We start from the raw sequence: 19,170 nt of genomic DNA on the forward strand, positions 1-19,170 counted from the left end.
AAGGTAATCGAACCAGAAAGAAATCAATTTGAGAAGTACAAATTGGAATTGAATGTGTCAAAAACCTTACTCAACAACTTGAATGTGTCAAAAACCTTACTCAATAAGATGAAGGCTAATGAAATTGAACTAGAGCGATTGTAGAAGGAAGTGACATTTCTTAAAGGGAAGAACAAACTTGACGAGATTTTAAATACTCATATTTCTGGAAAAGACAGATATGGTATTGGATACACTGGTAATTCAAATAATAATAACACTGTCTTTGTTTCTGCAGGTATACAAAAGAAAGGAAACCTGAGGTTATCAACCCTATTTACAAAGCAATCCTAGATAAATGTCTCTAAACTGAAGATGAATTAACAAACTAGTAAATCTTCTATGGCGCAAAATGTAAACTTTAGACATACTCCTGAACAAAAGGTAAGTAAAAAGGGTTTGTTTCGACATGCTTTCATTGTGGCATTCTAAGACATATTCGACCTCATTGCAAATTTTTATAAAAGCCTAGGAATGCCTTCATTTATGGGGTGAAAACAAAGGCAATATGGGTCAAGAAAAGTGACTTAAAATATTATGTTGTGCATACTGCCTTAAATTCTGACTTGTGGGGTATTTAGACAGTGGCTATTCAAGACATATGTCAGGCGACAAATCCTTATTTTTTAATATCAAAAAGCATGAAGGGGGAGTTGTGACATTTGGAGATGGTAATTCATCCAAGGTAATAAGTAAAGGAAATGTAAGTACTCCAGGTATTCCTATTCTTAAAAATGTTCTTTATGTTAAGGGCTTGAAAGCAAATCTAGTGAGGATCAGTCAATTTTGTGATAAAGATTATGACGTAAAATTCTTCAAAAATGATTGTACTAATTCTAGATTATGATAGTAATGTTATATGTTTTGGATCTAGAATATCACATAATCTGAAATGTAATAGTTCTTATTTTGACATTGCAGATATTTGACATCAACGTCTTGGACATATGAATCACAAGGAATTATTTAATCTGTCCAAACAAGAAGTGGTAAGATGAATACCTAAGATGAAGGAAATGTCAAAAAGTGTGTGCGGTCCGTGTCAAATTAGAAAAAAAATTAGAGTCTCACACAAGAAAGTAAATGCAGCTACCACTGACCATGTGTTATAATAAGTCCATATGTACTTAATGGGTCCAATAAAAATGGAAAGTCTTGGAGGTAAACGGTATATATTCTTAATGGTCGATGATTAGTCTAGATATACCTAGATTATCTTTTTATGTGAGAAGTCTGAAATCTTTGAAGTTTTTAAATCACTGTGCTTAAAACTACAGAATGAAAAATCTACTACCCTAGTTAGGATTAGTTGTGATTATGGTAGAGAATTTGAAAATGAAATTTTTTCCATATTTTGTGATTCTCTTAGTATTCAGCATGAATTTTCAGTTCCTATAACTCCACAATAGAACAGGATTGTGGAGAGAAAGAATCATGTTATGCAGAAAATGGCTAGGGTTATGCTTCATGCTAAAAAGGTTCTTCAAAGGTTTTGGGTTGAGGCGGTCAATACAGTGGTACATATGGTAAATCATGTTTATCTAAGACTAGGTACAAAAATGACTACATATGAAATATGAAAAGGTAAGAAACTTAGTGTTAAATATTTTTGAGTATTTGGTAGCAAATATTATATCTTGCGTGATCGAGAACACTTGACTAAATTTGACACTAGGAATAGTGAGGGCATCTTCTTAGGGTATTCTAATAATAATAGAGCCTATAGAGTATTCAATCTTGACATTTCTACTGTTATGGAATCTGCTAATGTTATTATAGATGAAACCACTACTAACAAAACTAAAGTTATCCCTATTTTTATTCCTACAAGTACACATGACGATGACATTAAAAAGGAGTTTAATCTATCAATTAAAAGATAGGACGAAGATAAGGTTAAAACGAACAAAGATGACTGCAGTATACTAGAACCATTAGCTATAGTGAAACTAAATCATCAACTATCACAAGTGATCGGAGATGTGAATGAACCAATGAAGACAAGACGACAAATCCAAAGTGAGGTATCATTTACTTGTTATACATCTACTTTTGAACCTAAAAATATCAAGGAAGCATTGTTAGATGATTTTTGGGTCAATGCTATGCATGAGGAACTAGAGCAATTTTCTAGAAATGATGTTTGGTATTTAGTTCTGAGACCTAAGAATGTGAACGTAATTGAAATAAAATAGATATATAAGAATAAAAGTGATGAACATGACAATTTAGTTTGAAATAAAGTGAGACAAGTAGCACAGAGATACACTCAGATTGAAGGTATAGATTTTGATGAGACATTTGCTTTTGTTGCTAGATTAGAGTCTATTCGTATAGTGCTTGTCATTACTTGTCCTTTAAAATTTAAATTATTTCAAATGAATATTAAAAGTGCTTTCTTGAATGGTATTCTAAATGAAGATGTATATGTGGAACAACCTAAGGGTTTCGAAGATCATAAATTTTTTTCTCATGTGTTTAAATTAAAAAAGACCCTCTACCGGCTAAACCAAGCTCCAAGAGCTTGGTATGAAAAGTTGACCACTTTTTTAATGGATGCGGGATTCACTCGAGGGGGAGTGGATAAGATATTGTTCATTAGACGTGAGAACAAGAGTTTGTTTGTGGCACAAATATATGTAGATGACATTATCTTCCGAGCAACAAGCCAATCTTTGGCTAAGGAGTTTGCATATATCATGCACAGTTATTTTGAAATAAGCATAATGGGTGAGTTGAAGTTCTTTTTAGGACTTCAAATTACTCAATTTGAGAGAGAGATTTTTATCGCTCAAACCAAGTATGCTAATGATCTAGTGACTAAATTTAGGTTAGAAAATGCAAAACATACTAGAACTCCTATGAGTACAACTACTAAACTAGGAAAGGACATTTCAGGAAAAAGTGTTGATTAGACACTATATAGGAGCATGATTGGTAGTCTTTTGTACTTAACTGCTAGTAGACCAGATATTGTATTTAGTGTGGGTGTGTGTGCTAGGTTTCATTTTGAACCTAATGAGACACATTTGTTTACCGTGAAACGTATCATAAAATATGTTAGTGACACAGTTAATTTGGGTATCTGGTTTACTTATGACTTGGGTGCTATCATATCGGGATACACAGATTTTGATTGGGCAGGTTCAATATCTATTGTAAAGGCCGAGTACATTGCAGCGGGAAGTTGTTGTTCTCAGTTATTATGGATGAAACAGATGGTTAAGGATTATAGCATTGAACAAGATACTATGGTGCTTTATTGTGACAATATGAGTGTTATTAATATATCAAAAAATTATATTCAACACTCCGTACAAAACACATTGATATCTGACATTATTTTATATGGGAGTTAGTTGAAGATAAAGTAATAGCACTAGAACATGTTGAGACAAAGAAACAGTTACAAAATCTTTGGATGTACAAAGATTTGAGTATTTTCGTACTTCTTTAGAGATTTGTGCTTTGGACTGATTTCTTTAGGAATTTATGTTTTGGTTTGCGTGTTTTTATTTCTTTTCATTTTTTTAGGTTTTTTTTTACTCTAAATTTTTTTTGGTTTTAGTTCTAGATTGTTTGAGAGCTTCTTTAAAAAAATGATGCACTTCTAGATTCAAAAATATATTCTTGACATATAAATATGATTTTTTTCTTGATTATTGAGTTATTATAGTCAATTTTGTCATCTTGTAGTATATTGTGTCATTTATGATTTATTCACTATCTCGACTTCTATAATAATTAAGTTAAATTTAATGCACTTATAATGTGTGTATATTCTTGAGTGAGCATGACATCATAAAATATTTTCTTAGATAACTCATTATTGACTTTGATTTGCATAATTTGACCTCATGTTTAGTTATCAGTAATATGTTCATAAAAGATCAATGAAAATAGCTACAATGAGTTAGAGTGAAAGCCATCTTATTTAGAGTCCAGTTTGACTTAGTACATTGCTTGAAAAATTTTCAAAAAAAAAGGGTGCTATATGTGAATATCTATTTGCACATTATTTAATATGTACTACAAGAAAAGGGCTATCTACTCATGTGTGAAAGCCATCATTGCACCTATATGGTTTTAGTGAAAAAAAAAACAGGAAAAATTTCTATCAAGTTCTGGTGAATAAGTCAAAAATGCAAAATTATATACTAAGTCGGTTTGACTACTGTGTTGCATCATTGTTTAAATAGGAAAGTTTATTTAATGAGATTGTTTCATGTTGTCTATGCTCAACTTGCATATGCATATTGTTATGATCAATCAAGATTAATTTATAATTTGAGTGATGAGTTAGAGTTGATCATAATATGCTCTTGATGATTTGATTGATCTGTGTGACTTATTTCATTTGATTGTCATATTCTATGTTTTGAATCTATTTTGAATTTTTAGAAATGCATCTCCAAAAATATTTTTTAGATTTTTTTTACTGATTTAAAAAAAATGATGGCATTCGAACGCAAGCTTCTTGAGTTCGAACTTGCATTCGAACGCAGTGACTGGCGCGTTCGAACCCGAGGGTTTTCATCTTCCTCCTTTCAAACCATAGAATCCCTTCCTTTCCACTCTCCCAAATCTTCAAGATCTTCATGTTTTTCACCAAAATTTTCACTTGAAACTCTTTCAAAGGCTATTTCTCCTCCGGATCTAGAGTCTTTTGGGCGAATCTTCAAGTTTTTCATCACTTTTTGTGAGGTATGATCGTGAATACTTTCTTATTTTTTTATTCAAATTAGCCTCTTGATCTTGGTTAATTTCATGCATTTTTTAGTTTTGATCATGATAGAGTTAATATCTTGATGTTTTTTTAGCGATTGAACGTGACAAATTTGCTTTTTCTAGTGGAAGATGGATTTCACTTAGTGCTTTCATGGTTTCTAAATTTTTTTGGCTTTCTTGTTATTTTTTGTATGCTTTGGGCATGTGTTGAATTTTGCAATTTGTTTTTTTCTCTAGAATGCCTAAAAAAGCTGTAGTTTCCAAGAAGCCAAGGCCGCCTTCATCACCATCTTCGGCTCCCTAGTTCTCTTCATCAAATGCTGCAGGGAGATACAAACACAATTTTAGAATTCATCCGATAATCTGTGAAAGGCCGATTGTTATCTCTGATTTTGCCGCCTTGGGGATAGAAAAGATGTTCACTGCGCGAGAATGACTGTCAGTGTGTCGGATGGACGGGACAGCGTATGTGGAGGTTGTCCGGGAGTTTTTCAGTAATGCCACTCTTTTGGAATGATATATACGGTCCACCGTCTGAGGGGTATCCGTTTACTTGGACTCTAAAGTCATACGTGCTGAATTCTAACTTCCTGATGGTGAGTTCGAGTATCCATCTTCTGAGCCTCTTCCTACTGTTCAAGATTATATTGGTGATGTATATTACAAGGGGAAGAGTGGATAGGTAACATAATGCCACATGCGAAACTGACATCGGTGGCTCGCATGTTAAATCTCATCTGTCTCTATAATATCACTTCGAAGACTTGGCATTCCAGTATCAGTCAGGACCGGGCCTTTCTCCTTCATGCGATGCTGTCAGGGGTTTCTATTAATTTGCCTGCTATAATATATTATTCTATTTTGACAGCTGCACAAAAAGAAGCTTCTCGTGAAGGTTTGCCATTTAGTATTTTCATCACCAAACTGTGCATGCAGAGTGGTGTGAGAGTGGACATCACAGAAGCTTCAATTACTGCACAGAAACCATTGGGTCGGATCACAATTAAGAGGAGTCAAGCTTATGATCCACCGTCTCCTTACAAGCCAACCTCCTCTTCCATCGCTGAAAGTCGATCACACCAAGACAGTTCTAATGACATATCTAACGATGACTCATATCATCCTGAGGGAAATTTTTCACATTTCACTAAACGGTTTGATAAGCTTAGCACTCAGGTGCAGGACTTACAATTGGCCGTGAATGACTTACGGGCTGAGCAAGCTCGTTAGGGGACAGTGCTCGACTCGGTGTTGTCAATCCTCCATTGTCAGTTTCCTCCTAGTTCTTAGTCTTAAGTAATTTGTGTCAAAAAGGGGGAGAGTTAGTTTAGAAGAGATCATGTGTTTAGGGGAAATTTACTGTATGTTAATTTGCTTGATAACTTGTGTTTGCTTGATAACTTGACATGCATTATTGTGCTTGAATTGTTTAGTGACTTTTATTATTGCTTAGTGAATATATAATCTTTCACTTCAAGTTATTTTCACTTGATCTTGGATTGGTATATTTTTTTTATTTGCAGGGATTGAAGTGATAAAACTTTTAGACTTGTAAACTAGTGAATAAAACTTTTTTTTATTTGCAGGGATTGAATGCTCATTTAAGATTCTTTGTAATTATTGTAAACTAGATATTTTGTCACAAATTGTCAAAGGGGGAGATTGTAAGGTTTTTAGTGTTGGCAATCATTTACAAAATATTCTAAGTGTTTTTATACATGTACATAAGCATTTATACAAGTCTAGAAAATATTTGGTTTGAAAAATTGCAAGATCAAAGGAGAAAAGTTTTTGAGTTCACATCGCATTCACACCGCGTTCATAGTGCGTTTGCATAGACAGTGACTGGTGTTTTAAAGCGCGTTCGAACACGAATGTTGGCGTTCGCACAGACAGAAAATGACGTTCATAAGCACGTTCGAACGCGAACACAAGCGTTCGAATGCGAGCGCAGGCGTTCGAATGCGAGCGTAGGCGTTCGCACAAACAGAGAGTGGCGTTCACAAGTGCGTTCGAACGTGAGCGCAGGCATTCGCATAGACAAAGAGTGTTGTTTCTACGCACGATTGAACGCAGTCATAGGCCGTTCAAACGCACCTTGCTACATTCATAGCGCGTTCACACATCTAAAGGAGTGTACTTACCTATTCGAACGTAACCTGTGAAAATCAAGCCACCGCGTTTGAATGCATTTGGGTCCATTCGAACGCACCTGAGATCAAGTCAGGCCGTTCGGACGCACCCGAGCCACGTTTGAACGCACCTACAAAGTTTGTAATTTTTAGACTTTCGTGAGTTTGGATAAGACTTGGATTTGACTTTATCTTGGAGATCATATATAAGCATTGTGATGCCCTAACTCTAGCGGGGTTGATAAAGCAATTTGAAGGAGAATTCTTGAGGCTACATCGTTTCTTCAACCAACAAGGTCCGACTCTTCTACAAGGCTTAATCTTTCGTCTTAAGGACTATCTAAATGAAAGATCAATCTCAAGGGCTACTAAGATTGGATAACAATCACGAGAAGCAGTGAATCGTGGGTTCTAGCGAGCAAGACTGAAAGGAACAAAGTCATGGGGATCGACGGGTTGTTTTGTGAGTCAGTCTTGTAACTGTTACTATTCTAGTGATTAGTTTTGATTCGAGTTTGGATCCGTGAATTTGGGTTTTTTCACGTTAAAATCTTGGCGTCCATCTTTGCTTTTATTTTTTAATATTTCTTTTACTTTTTACTTAAGAAGTTATATCATTGCCTAGGGTTTAGATACATACGTGTGTCTAAGTGCTCTTTCAAAATCAAATGTCACAGGCCCCAAGCTTTGAAGACATTGAGTCCTCAAAATAATGTCGGCACCTCGCAAGGCCAACGGATAAAGATCCAATGTGAAAGTTTGGCTTTGCACCTTCAATTCCATACCTCCCCAAATAAAATATGCCCGCAATGTGGTGCCATCTGCAATCATCACGTCGAACCCTTTCGTGGGTTCTGATTCAAGCCCAATCTTCCTAAGAAGCCTCTTGTCAATAAAGTTGTGGGTGGACCCGGTGTCGATCAAAATTGTCACTATGGTTGTCTTGATTACACCGTTCACCCGCAAAGTCCTTGGTGTGGCTGTCCCAGAATAGGCGTGGAGGGAGATCTCGGCCATCATGTCCTCTACAAGTCGCTCCTTAGCTTCTCCTCCTTGCTATCCAGCCACACCCTCATCTTCATTTGCAATCTCATCCTCAGCCTCCTCTAATCCGTCGATTAGCATCACTGATCCCATTGGTTTAGCGATGCCCGAGTACAAACATCTCATCATAACGAAAGCATGGGCCTTTGGCTCTTCGTTCCTCCACTTGAGCAGGTGTGAGTGCTCGTCCCGGACCTCTAGGTGCGTACTTCACATCTTGGGATGGCTTTAGGGGCGCTCAAGGAGGCACCATTGCAGCAACGGTTCTTGGTACGCCGGTAATATTTCCTACCGCTATGGTTGGTTGAACCGGATTGCGGATTCCTTGGCTTGTTCAATTCTGTTTCAGGTGTAACTTCATGGCCCGATGTTTATCTTCTATGAGCACTGCATCTTCGAAGGCCTCTTTAAGGTTCTAGGCCTTAAAGCCCTCACGTCAACTTGTATGTCTCCCCGTAGCGCAGAGATGAAGGTGCTGCGAAGTTGCTGATCTGTCATTGGGGGTTGGCATTGGCTACTTATCCTTTCAAATTCTTCTTGGTATGCCCCAACTGTGGTCCTTTGCACTGTCTTTGAGAGGAGAGCATCAAAGTCTTCATACCGCAATGCCCTAAATCATTGCGTGATATCGGCGCAAAAGTCAACCCAAGTTTCAATAGCTTCATGGGCATTGGCTGCTCGAAACTAATGAAGTGCTGCATCTTCAAGGTGGACGCTTGCAAGTGTCACCTTGTATTCTTTCGCTATACCTTGGTATGCGAAGACTTGCTCCGCCCTATACAACCAATCAATCGGATCACCACCTTTGAATTTGAGAAATTTAAGACACATGATTTGCCCACGGATACCGTTGTCTCGATCCAGATCATATCCAAGTCCTTGTCTAATCGGAGGAGGATGCACCATGAATGGTTGATGATCCCTCCTTTGATTTTGATTAACTCGACGCAGTTTTGGTTCGTATTGCCCCGCCCACGGATCTAGATCTCCAAGACAATCTCCATAGTGGTTCTCTTGTCGGATGGGCTCACCTGCAAGTGGGTCGGGGGAACCATCCTTGCTTGTCTCTACCCATAGGGTGGCGGCAGCAGAGGCTCTTGTGGTTGCAAGTTCTGAACTGATGGCGGTGGGTTCGTAAGGGTGGACTCACGTCGTGGGGTCGATGGTGCATTCCCGTTTACCATAGTTTCCCTTGTCTCCCATAATTATCGCATCATCTCAGTCATCGTCTGGTTGTTGATGGCCATTTGTTCGGTAAGAGACCCAAACATGGCTTGAAAGCTAGGCTCTTCCATATTCCGATTTGGTCGGGCGGTTCTACAGGTGGAAGTCCCCGCAACTGTTCTCCCTCTATTAGGAGAATCTCTTCTTCCTCCTCTCGCCGTGCAGCCATGGCTCTGGTTGTCGTCATAGGAAGCATGTGTCCGAGAAACCTAGCTCTGATACCAGCTTGATACGATCTCTCCTTAGGCCAAGGTTCGATCCTTTTCGATTTTCAAATCTAAACATGATCTGATATGGAAATTTGAAAATAGATCCCGAAAGATTCAGATGTCGGATCGACGTGAAATTTTGATATGTTATAGCCCCAGAAAAGGCTTTCCAATAGATCAAATTTTTGGTGAATCGGATGTTGGGATCTTGAGATATAGTCCGATTACTGGATGGACATTGGGAAGCCTATCTTAGGATCCGTGGATGGAGGCACAAAATCCTTGGAGATGGTGGAGATGGTGGAGATTGATGGACCAACGTTAATGGGGTGGCACCGGTGAATAAATGGTGGTGGAAGGGTTATGGGTGATGGAAGGGTTAGGGCAAAGTGATGGATAAATTGGAAGAAGGGGGAAGAGTGGGCCGCCCCTAAGGGACTAGGGTGATTGGCCGGTCGAGGGAGGCTAGAAGCGGCGATGCCAGGGAATGAGAGAACGGGAGAGAAGAAGATGAAGGAGAAAAGGCAAAACTCAATTCATTTAATAATGATTCCATGGTTGCCATCCACACCTTTAGAGGCTAACCAAATAATTCAAAAATGGCAATTATTAACCCTAAAATAGTAGATTTTCGCCGACTGTGTTCGAACGCACCCGATCATGTTCGAGCGCACATTTTACATTCTCTGTATGTGCGAACACGATGTAGGCGTTCGCATGCGCGTTCGAATGCGGCGTTCGAACGCACATTTCACACTCTCTGGATGTGCGAACCTGATACAGGCATTCACAAGCGTGTTCGAACGCACTCCACTCGCGTTTGAACGCGACATATAGAAAAGTTAATTTTTTTTGAAGAATTAAACACTAAAATAAGAAACAAAGACACTCCTAAAGTGTATCCATACTCGAAACGACATCGGTGACGAATCGTATTAGTTTAAATTCATATTTGACAATCCTGCTGCTATTGGCTATCTTGTTAATGATAAGAATAAGGCCTTCTCATTACTTAATAGATTTGGGCTGAAATATGAGTCATTTACTATTTCTATGTCATGTCCACCCCTTCCCTCTTATGTTGAGATCATTTCCCTTGCTACAAAGTTATGAGAGTCATGTTAGCTTCAATAAGTTTATTCTTTGGTGCACATTATGCTTTTAATCTCTAGGTCTTAAAAATAATAAGGTTCACTATATCAAGAGCTCCTTCAGCTCTAAAGAACGTGGCTTCAATCTTGCCAACCATGCTCCCTGACTTACTCAAATTAAGCTATCATCCTTCACTCACCCATCGCGACCCACTACTTCAAAACATCACAATGAAAAGGTTGTGGAGTGTCAAATTTGTTTCAAAAGGGTTATACTACTATTCATTGTTGGGAGTGATCTATGCTTTACTTATTGATGATTATACATATTATAAATGACTAATACCATTATGACACGAATCAAAATTTTATCATGCTTTTCTTAACTTTGAGAAATTTGCAAATTGTTATTTTGATGAGAAGATGAAAGTCTTACAAAACAATGGTGGTGGCAAATAATCTTGCACTAAATTCACCTCTTATCTTCAGCAAAATGAAATAGTTCATTAAGTCTCTTGTGTTTTTCTAGGTCATGGTGATAAGCATAAATGGTATAAATTCTTCTACCCTCTTAAATGCAAGTTTTATATTTCGTGTCATGTTGCATTTAATGAGATAATTTTTCCTTACAAACAACCTAGAAATCTTCATGCTTCTTTACTAGAAGGAATTAATATAACTACTTTTAAACAATGGTTTTCTTCTCCAAGTGTTGATATTTCTTTAACTAATGCTACTAACACTCCTACTTATGTGCAGGTTCACCATGAGATGGCAAATTTTCCCATTCCACATGCCTCGATTCTTGTCGGCTTGTCAAGTCCATTGCAGCTAACCAAATCCCTCCTATATACTTGCTGAATCCATGCCACCTACTCTTGTGCCTTCTTCTGCTAGGAGTATACCTCTTGAGCCACCTATTTCTACGCACAATTCTCTTTCTAGTCAAGCAGATGGATAATTTAATGAAAATCTTAGTTATGAGCTTGCTTTACCACTATTAGTCTCCCACTCATGTCCAGTTATCCAACATCCAATGATTACAAAAGCAAAAGATGGAGTTCGTAAACCAAACCTCAAATATGCTCTCATTCATATTGTTTGTAATCTTCCCAAGGAACCTAAGACTATTAAAATTGCTCTTGCTCACCCAGGTTGGCTCAAGTAATGAAAGAAGAAATAAATGCATTGCATTATAATTCCTCATGGTCACTTATTCCTCAGATTACCCTCAATACATGTGATCAACTACAACTGGGTCTATAAGACAAAATTACATTCAGATGGCTCTCTTGATCACCTTAAAGCCCGACTAGTTGCAATGGGGTTTCAATAAGTAGATGGGATCGATTACAAATAAGCTTTTTCACTTGTAATTTGCCCAGCTTCAATACCTCTTGTTCTATCTCTTGCTATCATTCATAATTGGGAGTTAGGTCTGTTAGATGTTAAAAATGAATTCCTATAGAGTGCCCTATATATGTATATATGGAACAACTAGCAAGTTTTCAGTCTCATACTCATTATATATATATATATATATGCAAGCTACATGACTCTATGGGCTTAAACAAGCCCCTCAAGCTTAGTTCGGTAGGTTTAGTTCCTTCATTTTATCCTATGGTTTCAAATGTACTATTACTGATTTATTATTATTATTATTATTTATTTTTTATTCTTCTCATGGAAAACTCATATTGCTATTATACGTAGATGATATGCTTGTCACAGGTTTAGATTCCATCTTAATTAATGACTTTCTCAATCTTCTACAAATTGAGTTCTTCATGAAAGACATGAGAACACAATATGCTACATGACTTTATGAGCCTTGTCATGATCCTGTGCAATATCGCAAAAATCGTTAAAGCTTTACAATACCTAACCTTGACTAAATCTGATCTATCTTTTTCTATTAATTATATTTTTTAATTTATGTAGGATCCTAGCATTGCTCATTTCAAGATGGTTAGATGTGTGCTTCTTTATGTGCAAGGCACTATCCACCTCAGTATGATTCATTCAAAATCTAGTCTCAGCTTTTAGAGCATCATGATCTCATGGAATACCAAAAAGCAAATACTGTTGCTTGTTCCAATTTGGAAGCCTAATATTGCACAATGGCTCATGCAATTGCTGAGCTAACATGGCTCTCTTATCTTTTCTATGATTTGGGTGTTTTTCTATTCAGCCCTAGAATCCTCTTTTGTGATAACCTCAGTGCTCTTTTCATGATAGTCAACTTAGTGTTTCACAGTAGTAGCAAGCACATTCAGATTGACTACCACTATGTTCGCGAGAGGGTGGCTCTAGGTCTACTTCAAACATAATATATTCCATCTTCTACCTAGCTTACTGATATCTTTACTACGCCTTTGTCTAAGGCTCCTCTACTTCATTTTACATACTAAACTTGGTCTCATCCTTGAACCAAGTTTGTCAGCAAATATTAAGGATCACAATCCCATTGATGAAGAATATGATACGAGGAAGATGCTCACAACATCTAGATGCTAATAAGGAAGATGCACCTACATAATTATTCCATCACAGATTCTCTAGGTGCTAATAAGGAAAGTGCATCTACACCAATTGTATATGTTTAATTCTATCTTATTATATTCTTTATAAAGCAAGTTTCTTCTTTCCTAGTTAACTTACATTTCTTATATAGCATATCTCTATCCTTTTATTATTAGCATTGTAATCATGCCATATTTGTGTAAGCACCTCTTTACATAATTCAACTCCTACACTATCGTCATTGAGTAAATTCCTCACAAACATCCTTTGTCTAGATATTTCTATACATTATCGCGATGTAGCAAGATATGCCAAAAGGACACTACAATCGATAGAATGGAGAAGAGCTCTCTAGGGAGGGGGGAAGGCCATCTCCCACGAAGGCCAACTCTTCTCCCAATTGGGCTGGCTCAGACCCAAATTTCAAAAGACCGAGATGCAATCTCGATTAGCAAAAGCTAGAATGGGAGAAGTCATTTATTGGATTCACTGTGAAAGTGACAAATAGAGCAAAAAAGGTCTGAGCCCAACCCTACATACTGCAAGGTATTGCATATCGCAAGCTTGTTCCAACACAACTCTTCCAAAAGGAAGATCTTAATCTTAGTACGAACCAAAATGCCCAAAATGATTTCTTCTAGCGGTATCTGAATATGTCTCCAGCCAATTAATATTTAATAGTAGCTAGATTTGAATCCAAAAATTTGTGCAAAACTCTATCTGTATACGAATCCAAATCTGAGATAGATAGCAAAAGAAGAAACTCATATTTGGATTGATCTAAATGTGGAATTCAAGTCGGGTTGGATTTAATCCGTCTAATTTTCACCTCTAAATGAGGGCTATAAATGTAGCATTTTCTTATGAGTAGAAAAGAAAATATTATTTTTAGTTATTAAATAATTATATTTGAGGAAAAGGAATTTTTATTGTTTGCTCCTATTTTTCCCTTGGTGGATTCTGAGTGGAAAAGGAGCGTGCTCAACTCCAACGTGATGGATTTTATATATGGAAGTGAAAAATGTTCATTCGGTAGCATTTGTGTTACCTTCGGTATCAGTTATGTTTGTCTAGTGTGTTGTGTGGATAGAAAATTAAGGTGCACACACAGCTGTGGGACGGGTGCTAAAATTGATCCTATTGACACTAGACAACTTAAGCTTAGTTTAGGATAAGCCTAAACAAAACATAGTGATAAGTGGTCTTAATTACAGCTTAATTCCAACATCTGCACTTCCATTGTTAGACGTCTCGTGTTGCACCTTCGAACTAGGGCTGTCAAAATAATCGAGCTGGCTCGAGCTCGGTTTCAGCTCGGCTCGATAATGTTCGATCAAGCTCGGCTCGAAAATAGGCTGAGCTGAGCTTGATCATTAAAGCTAGGCTCGAAATTAAATTCGAGCCAAGCTTGATCCCGAGCCGGCTCGATCGAGTCAGCTCGATAAGATTTGAATATATATATATATATATATATATATATATATATAATATGAGTAATATCAAACTAATATGAACCATCAAATCAAAAACCCTTTTACCCATTCAGAATTTCAGCCATTATTTTCTGACACAATTATCTTTATTATTTGTAATTTATATTTTGGTTGCTTGTAGTTTTTCGACACAATTATCTTTGTTACTTGTAATTTATATGGTTGCTTGTAGTTTTCTAACTCATTTATCTTTATTACTTATAATTTATATTTTAGTAATACTTATATCTTTATAGTTAAATTATGTTTTATTTCAAGCTCGATTCAAGCCTAAATTAATTCAAGCTTACTCAGGCTCGAAAATGGTTTGAAATTGATAAGGCTTGAAATTGCTAATTAAACAGCTCGTTTAAGCTCGTTTAAACTCGAAATTGCCTCAAGTTCGAAACTGGTTCGAATTGAAATTATTTCCATTCAAGCTTGATTACAAATATAGGCTTGAAATTAATTTCAATCTAAGCTTGATTAGAGCCCGGCTCGATCTCGGCTCGTTTACAACCCCTACTTCGAAGGCCACTTGGAAAGTTAAAAATGCAAATTCTTTTTGTCATTTGCTGACAACTTTAAGCAGCTATTTGGTACTCCAATATTAAGTCACTGAAACAAATCACAAGCAAAAGAAACGTTCAAGCTCATGTAGAACAAGTAAGGCAGACAAAGATATCGCAAATTGCCAACCTCACGAATAGTTAACATTGCACCAAACATCAGGAAAGGTCGCTGGACTTGGCTGGCAAGCATCTTAGATCAACTGGTCCAAGAGGTAAAAAAAAAATGGGGAGAAGGCTTCTCCGCCTAGGATGCTCTATATAGAAACTAATATACAAATGATAGTTGTATGTAAACAAATAAACATTTGAAACCTAAGCACATTTTGTAGACTGAACAACTTTTCAATATTATCAAAAGAAATCGAGCAATATAAGTGAAAGCAACCTGCTACCTGTTTATATGCACAAAATAAGTAAATGATTAATCTTAGATCCAACAAAAGTAGAACTGCTAGACATGCCGAACTTTCCTGCAATTTGAATCTTGGAAGCCAACCATTAGCTGCCAAACCAGTCAATGATTGGTTTGATGGCGAAATATCAGCTGCACATCGGCTGCACTAAGTTCCTATATTTTGGTGCTGCAGGGAGTCCTCCCGAAGTTTTTCTATTGGTCAACACGAATCTTGCAAACTTGTTCGTTAGTCCCACGTTAAATGATTGGTATTGGAGGGTTCTACGTATGCTTATTTATTCTAATATTCCCACCATCCGCTCTCTCATAATTGATCAACTATGATATTTGCAACCAATTCATCAGCTGCGCAAGCATTCCTCAATCTTTAGATCTTACTCCAAATAAGTTCAAAATTAACATATATAGATTAATGGTGGATGTTATTGTTTCTCAGCTGGTTTCCAATCTTGGCAAGCCGATCATCCAAGAAATCGGCCTTCTCTGGGGCGTGCGCAATCAAGTGAATTCACTGTCAGCAGAGCTGCGTGCCATTGAGTGCTTCCTGAAGGACATGAGCTTCCGTCAGCGGCAAGACGAGAGGACGAAGAACTGGGTGCTGGAACTAAGGGATGTGGCTTACGAAGCAGATGACATCGTCGAGACTTTCATGCTCGATGTTGACACGCACGGTCCTCTCCGAAGAGCAGTAAGACACCACGATATTGCAAGAGATATTGAACGTGTACTTGCCAAGATTAAGGAGATTACTGATCGTAGGTTCAGATACAGTGCTACTCCTGATGAACGTGGAGGGGAAGGCTCCAGTCGAGCCGCAAGTAGTATCTGGAGACGGTCTTCTCCTCATCTTGGTGATGATGTTATTATCGGACTCGACAACGATGCAAACTCGTTGTTGCAAAAGTTGTTGGCTCCTGGTGGTCGACGAGAGGTAGTGGCTATCACCGGTATGGGTGGCAGTGGCAAGACAACTCTTGCTACTATAGTTTACAACAGAGCCTCTAAAGCTACGTTGCATTTCCAAGGCTCAAGAAGTACCCTTTCCAAAGAAGAAAACTTTCAAAATATGTGGGCCGGGAAGTATTTTGATGCTTGTGCATGGGTATCAGTGAATCAAGATCCTGATGTTGGAAACGTTTTGTGGGAAATAATGGACCAGGTAGATATTCCAATGTCCTCGCAATTGAGGAGTGAGCTGAGTTCTCCACATGGAAGGGAAGCGTGGATAAGACGGAAACATGCAGAGATGCTATGCCAGTTCTTGCTCCAGAAAAGGTTTCTAATAGTCTTGGACGACGTGTGGAGGAATGAAGTCTGGGACCAAATAAAGGTAGTCCTTCCAAATTGTGCAAATGAAAGTAGGGTGATAATCACTACCCGATCTATGGAGGTCGCTAATTATGTTGACACTTCTTTCAGTCCCTATGTGATGCAACCTCTAAACGATGAAGACAGTTGGGAACTCTTTCTCAGTAAAGTCTTCCGGGCGTCAATTCTGGAAGGTAGACCAGTATGTCCTCGGGAGCTTGACGATCTCGGCCACTGCCTCTCAGAAAGATGTGGAGGTCTCCCTCTTGCGTTGGTAGTCTTAGGATCTCTACTGTCCAGGAAGGAGAAGAATCCAGTAGTATGGTTGAATTTGGTCAACAACATGGGTTGGGAATCCTCAGATGTACGTAGGCAATGCTTAGCGATACTATCTTTGAGCTATCATGACCTGCCTAATTATCTGAAGCCTTGTTTTCTCTACTTGGGTTCTTTCCGACAAGGTTCTGATATATGTGTGTCCAAGATGGTGGAGTGGTGGGTTGCAGATAATTTAATCGATGATTCCATTGTACAGGAGCAAGGAAAGACGACGAAAGAAATAGCTATTGATTACTTGGAAGAGCTAATCCAAAGGTCACTCGTTCAAGTGCTGAGGAGGGGTTCTGATCAGGCTCCTAAGAGGATACGTGTTCATGATCTGATAGGAAACTTATCGAAATGGGAAGCTAGAGAAAGTCGATTTTTCCAAACTACAGATCCTACTTCTCTAAATGCAGAGAAGATACCATGGGAGATCACACATCGTCGTCTTGCGCTGCATGTGGACTCTTTGCATTATTTGTCCATCCTCAATTCCACAAAAAGACTGCGAGCACTCTTGGTAATTCCCAGAAATAGGATTGATTATCAAATTGTTGCAGGACGTGCGCATAATAATTATAGACCCATTCGACGCATCCTAAATATGGTACCTCTTCTTCTCCGCAAACTTCTTACAATCAACTCGCTGCCCACCAATAGCATGACATACTTAAGAGTGCTGGAGCTGGAGGGATTGCGCGGTGTTAATTATCCTCTGTTACCTGAAATCAGTATGGTTCATCTAAGGTATTTGGGACTGAGAGACAGTGAATTAATACGCTTACCAATATCAGCAAGAAGTGCCCGACATCTGCAAACATTGGATATTAGAGGTACAAGCATAGAGTTACCGAAAGAATTCTGGACGCTTAGCATGCTCCGGCACTTGTATTTGAATCGCGTATCTCCTCCAAGACTTCGTGGCTTAAGAAATTTACAAACTCTACACCAAGTAGTTCCTGGCAGCTGGGTAGAGGACTTGCCAACGCTTATCTACCTCCGAAACCTTCGAATTGATGAGGTATCAGAATCTTACCACAGCTCCCTAGCAAGCATAATCAGAGAGTTACCTCGTCTTTCTTCTCTGAAGTTACTTGGAGAATCGATTGCATATGAGGTGATTCCAACAACCTTGACACATTTCTTCCTCTACAAGTTGAAGTTGGACGGGCCAATACAGCCAGCTCAGTTACCTAGCTACAATGAATTTTTGTGGTATCTCACCAAGCTAACATTGGTTTGCTCAAGGTTAGAGACAGATCCAATGCCAACTTTGGAGCAGCTGCAGAGCCTCAGAACCTTAAAGTTGAAGGATGACGCCTACTACGGGCCAACAATGGTATGCTCTCCAGGTGGGTTTCCAAATCTTCAATATTTGAAGCTAAGCAAACTAAGTATTGTGACATCCTGCATACTGCATCCGGGGTCACTACGCAGTCTAGCACGGTTGTCTATCCATTGCTGTCCATTAGAAATGCTTCCCGAGGAATTACAGTATATTCGAACACTTACGGTATTGAAGTTGAAAGATCCCCACCATGCTCTGCTACTTCGGGTCCAGGAGGGGCAAGGAGAAGATTGGTACAAGATTCGACGCGTGCCTTCTATTATCCTACGCAATGGCAGAAAGTAGATGATCATCCTTTGTGTCAGCATTTCTTCTTCCAGTCTCCAAAGACCTTGCAATATGTATATTTATCTTTTACCAATTTGATCTCTGCTACTTTTCTAGTCTGTGAGTGTGATTTGATAAAATTTCTCCATTTTCTAGAAGTTCCTTCTCTGGTAGAGAGAGTAGAGTGATATTAGTCACTACCCTCTATATGTATGTCGCTAATTATGTCGATACTTCTTTCAATCCTTATGGGGCATGAATTCTAAACGATGGGGAGAGTTGGGAACTTTTTCTCAGTAAACTCTTCTGTGCATCAAATATAGAAACCAAACCGGCTCCTTTTGAACGTACTTGGGGATCTTGGCTGCTACCTCTCAAAAGATGCGGAGGTCTTCCTCTTCGCATTTGTCGAGAGACTCATAGTGGAATGTAATAAGAAAGAAAATAAAACAAATAAGAAGATATAAATTTTACATG

At 38.2% G+C, this 19,170-nt stretch overlaps 1 protein-coding gene across 1 annotated transcript; it reads left to right on the forward strand.

Annotated features, from left to right (window-relative positions):
- The first annotated feature begins 15,861 nt into the window (after window positions 1-15,861).
- On the forward strand, window positions 15,862-18,711 carry LOC140781449 (putative disease resistance protein At1g50180). The gene has a single exon (XM_073127406.1). The coding sequence runs from the start codon at window positions 15,862-15,864 to the stop codon at window positions 18,709-18,711; it is 2,850 nt and encodes a 949-aa protein (XP_072983507.1).
- Window positions 18,712-19,170: the final 459 nt, after the last annotated feature.

This window comes from Typha latifolia, chromosome 2 (assembly GCF_019914945.1).
Source record: "Typha latifolia isolate L0001 chromosome 2, TyphaL0001v2, whole genome shotgun sequence".
Classification (NCBI taxonomy): Eukaryota; Viridiplantae; Streptophyta; class Magnoliopsida; order Poales; family Typhaceae; genus Typha; species Typha latifolia.

What these genes read in the sequence shown, in the direction of transcription:
- LOC140781449 (XM_073127406.1), top strand. Translation starts at nt 15,862, where the DNA reads ATGGTGGATGTTATTGTTTCTCAGCTGGTTTCCAATCTTGGCAAGCCG.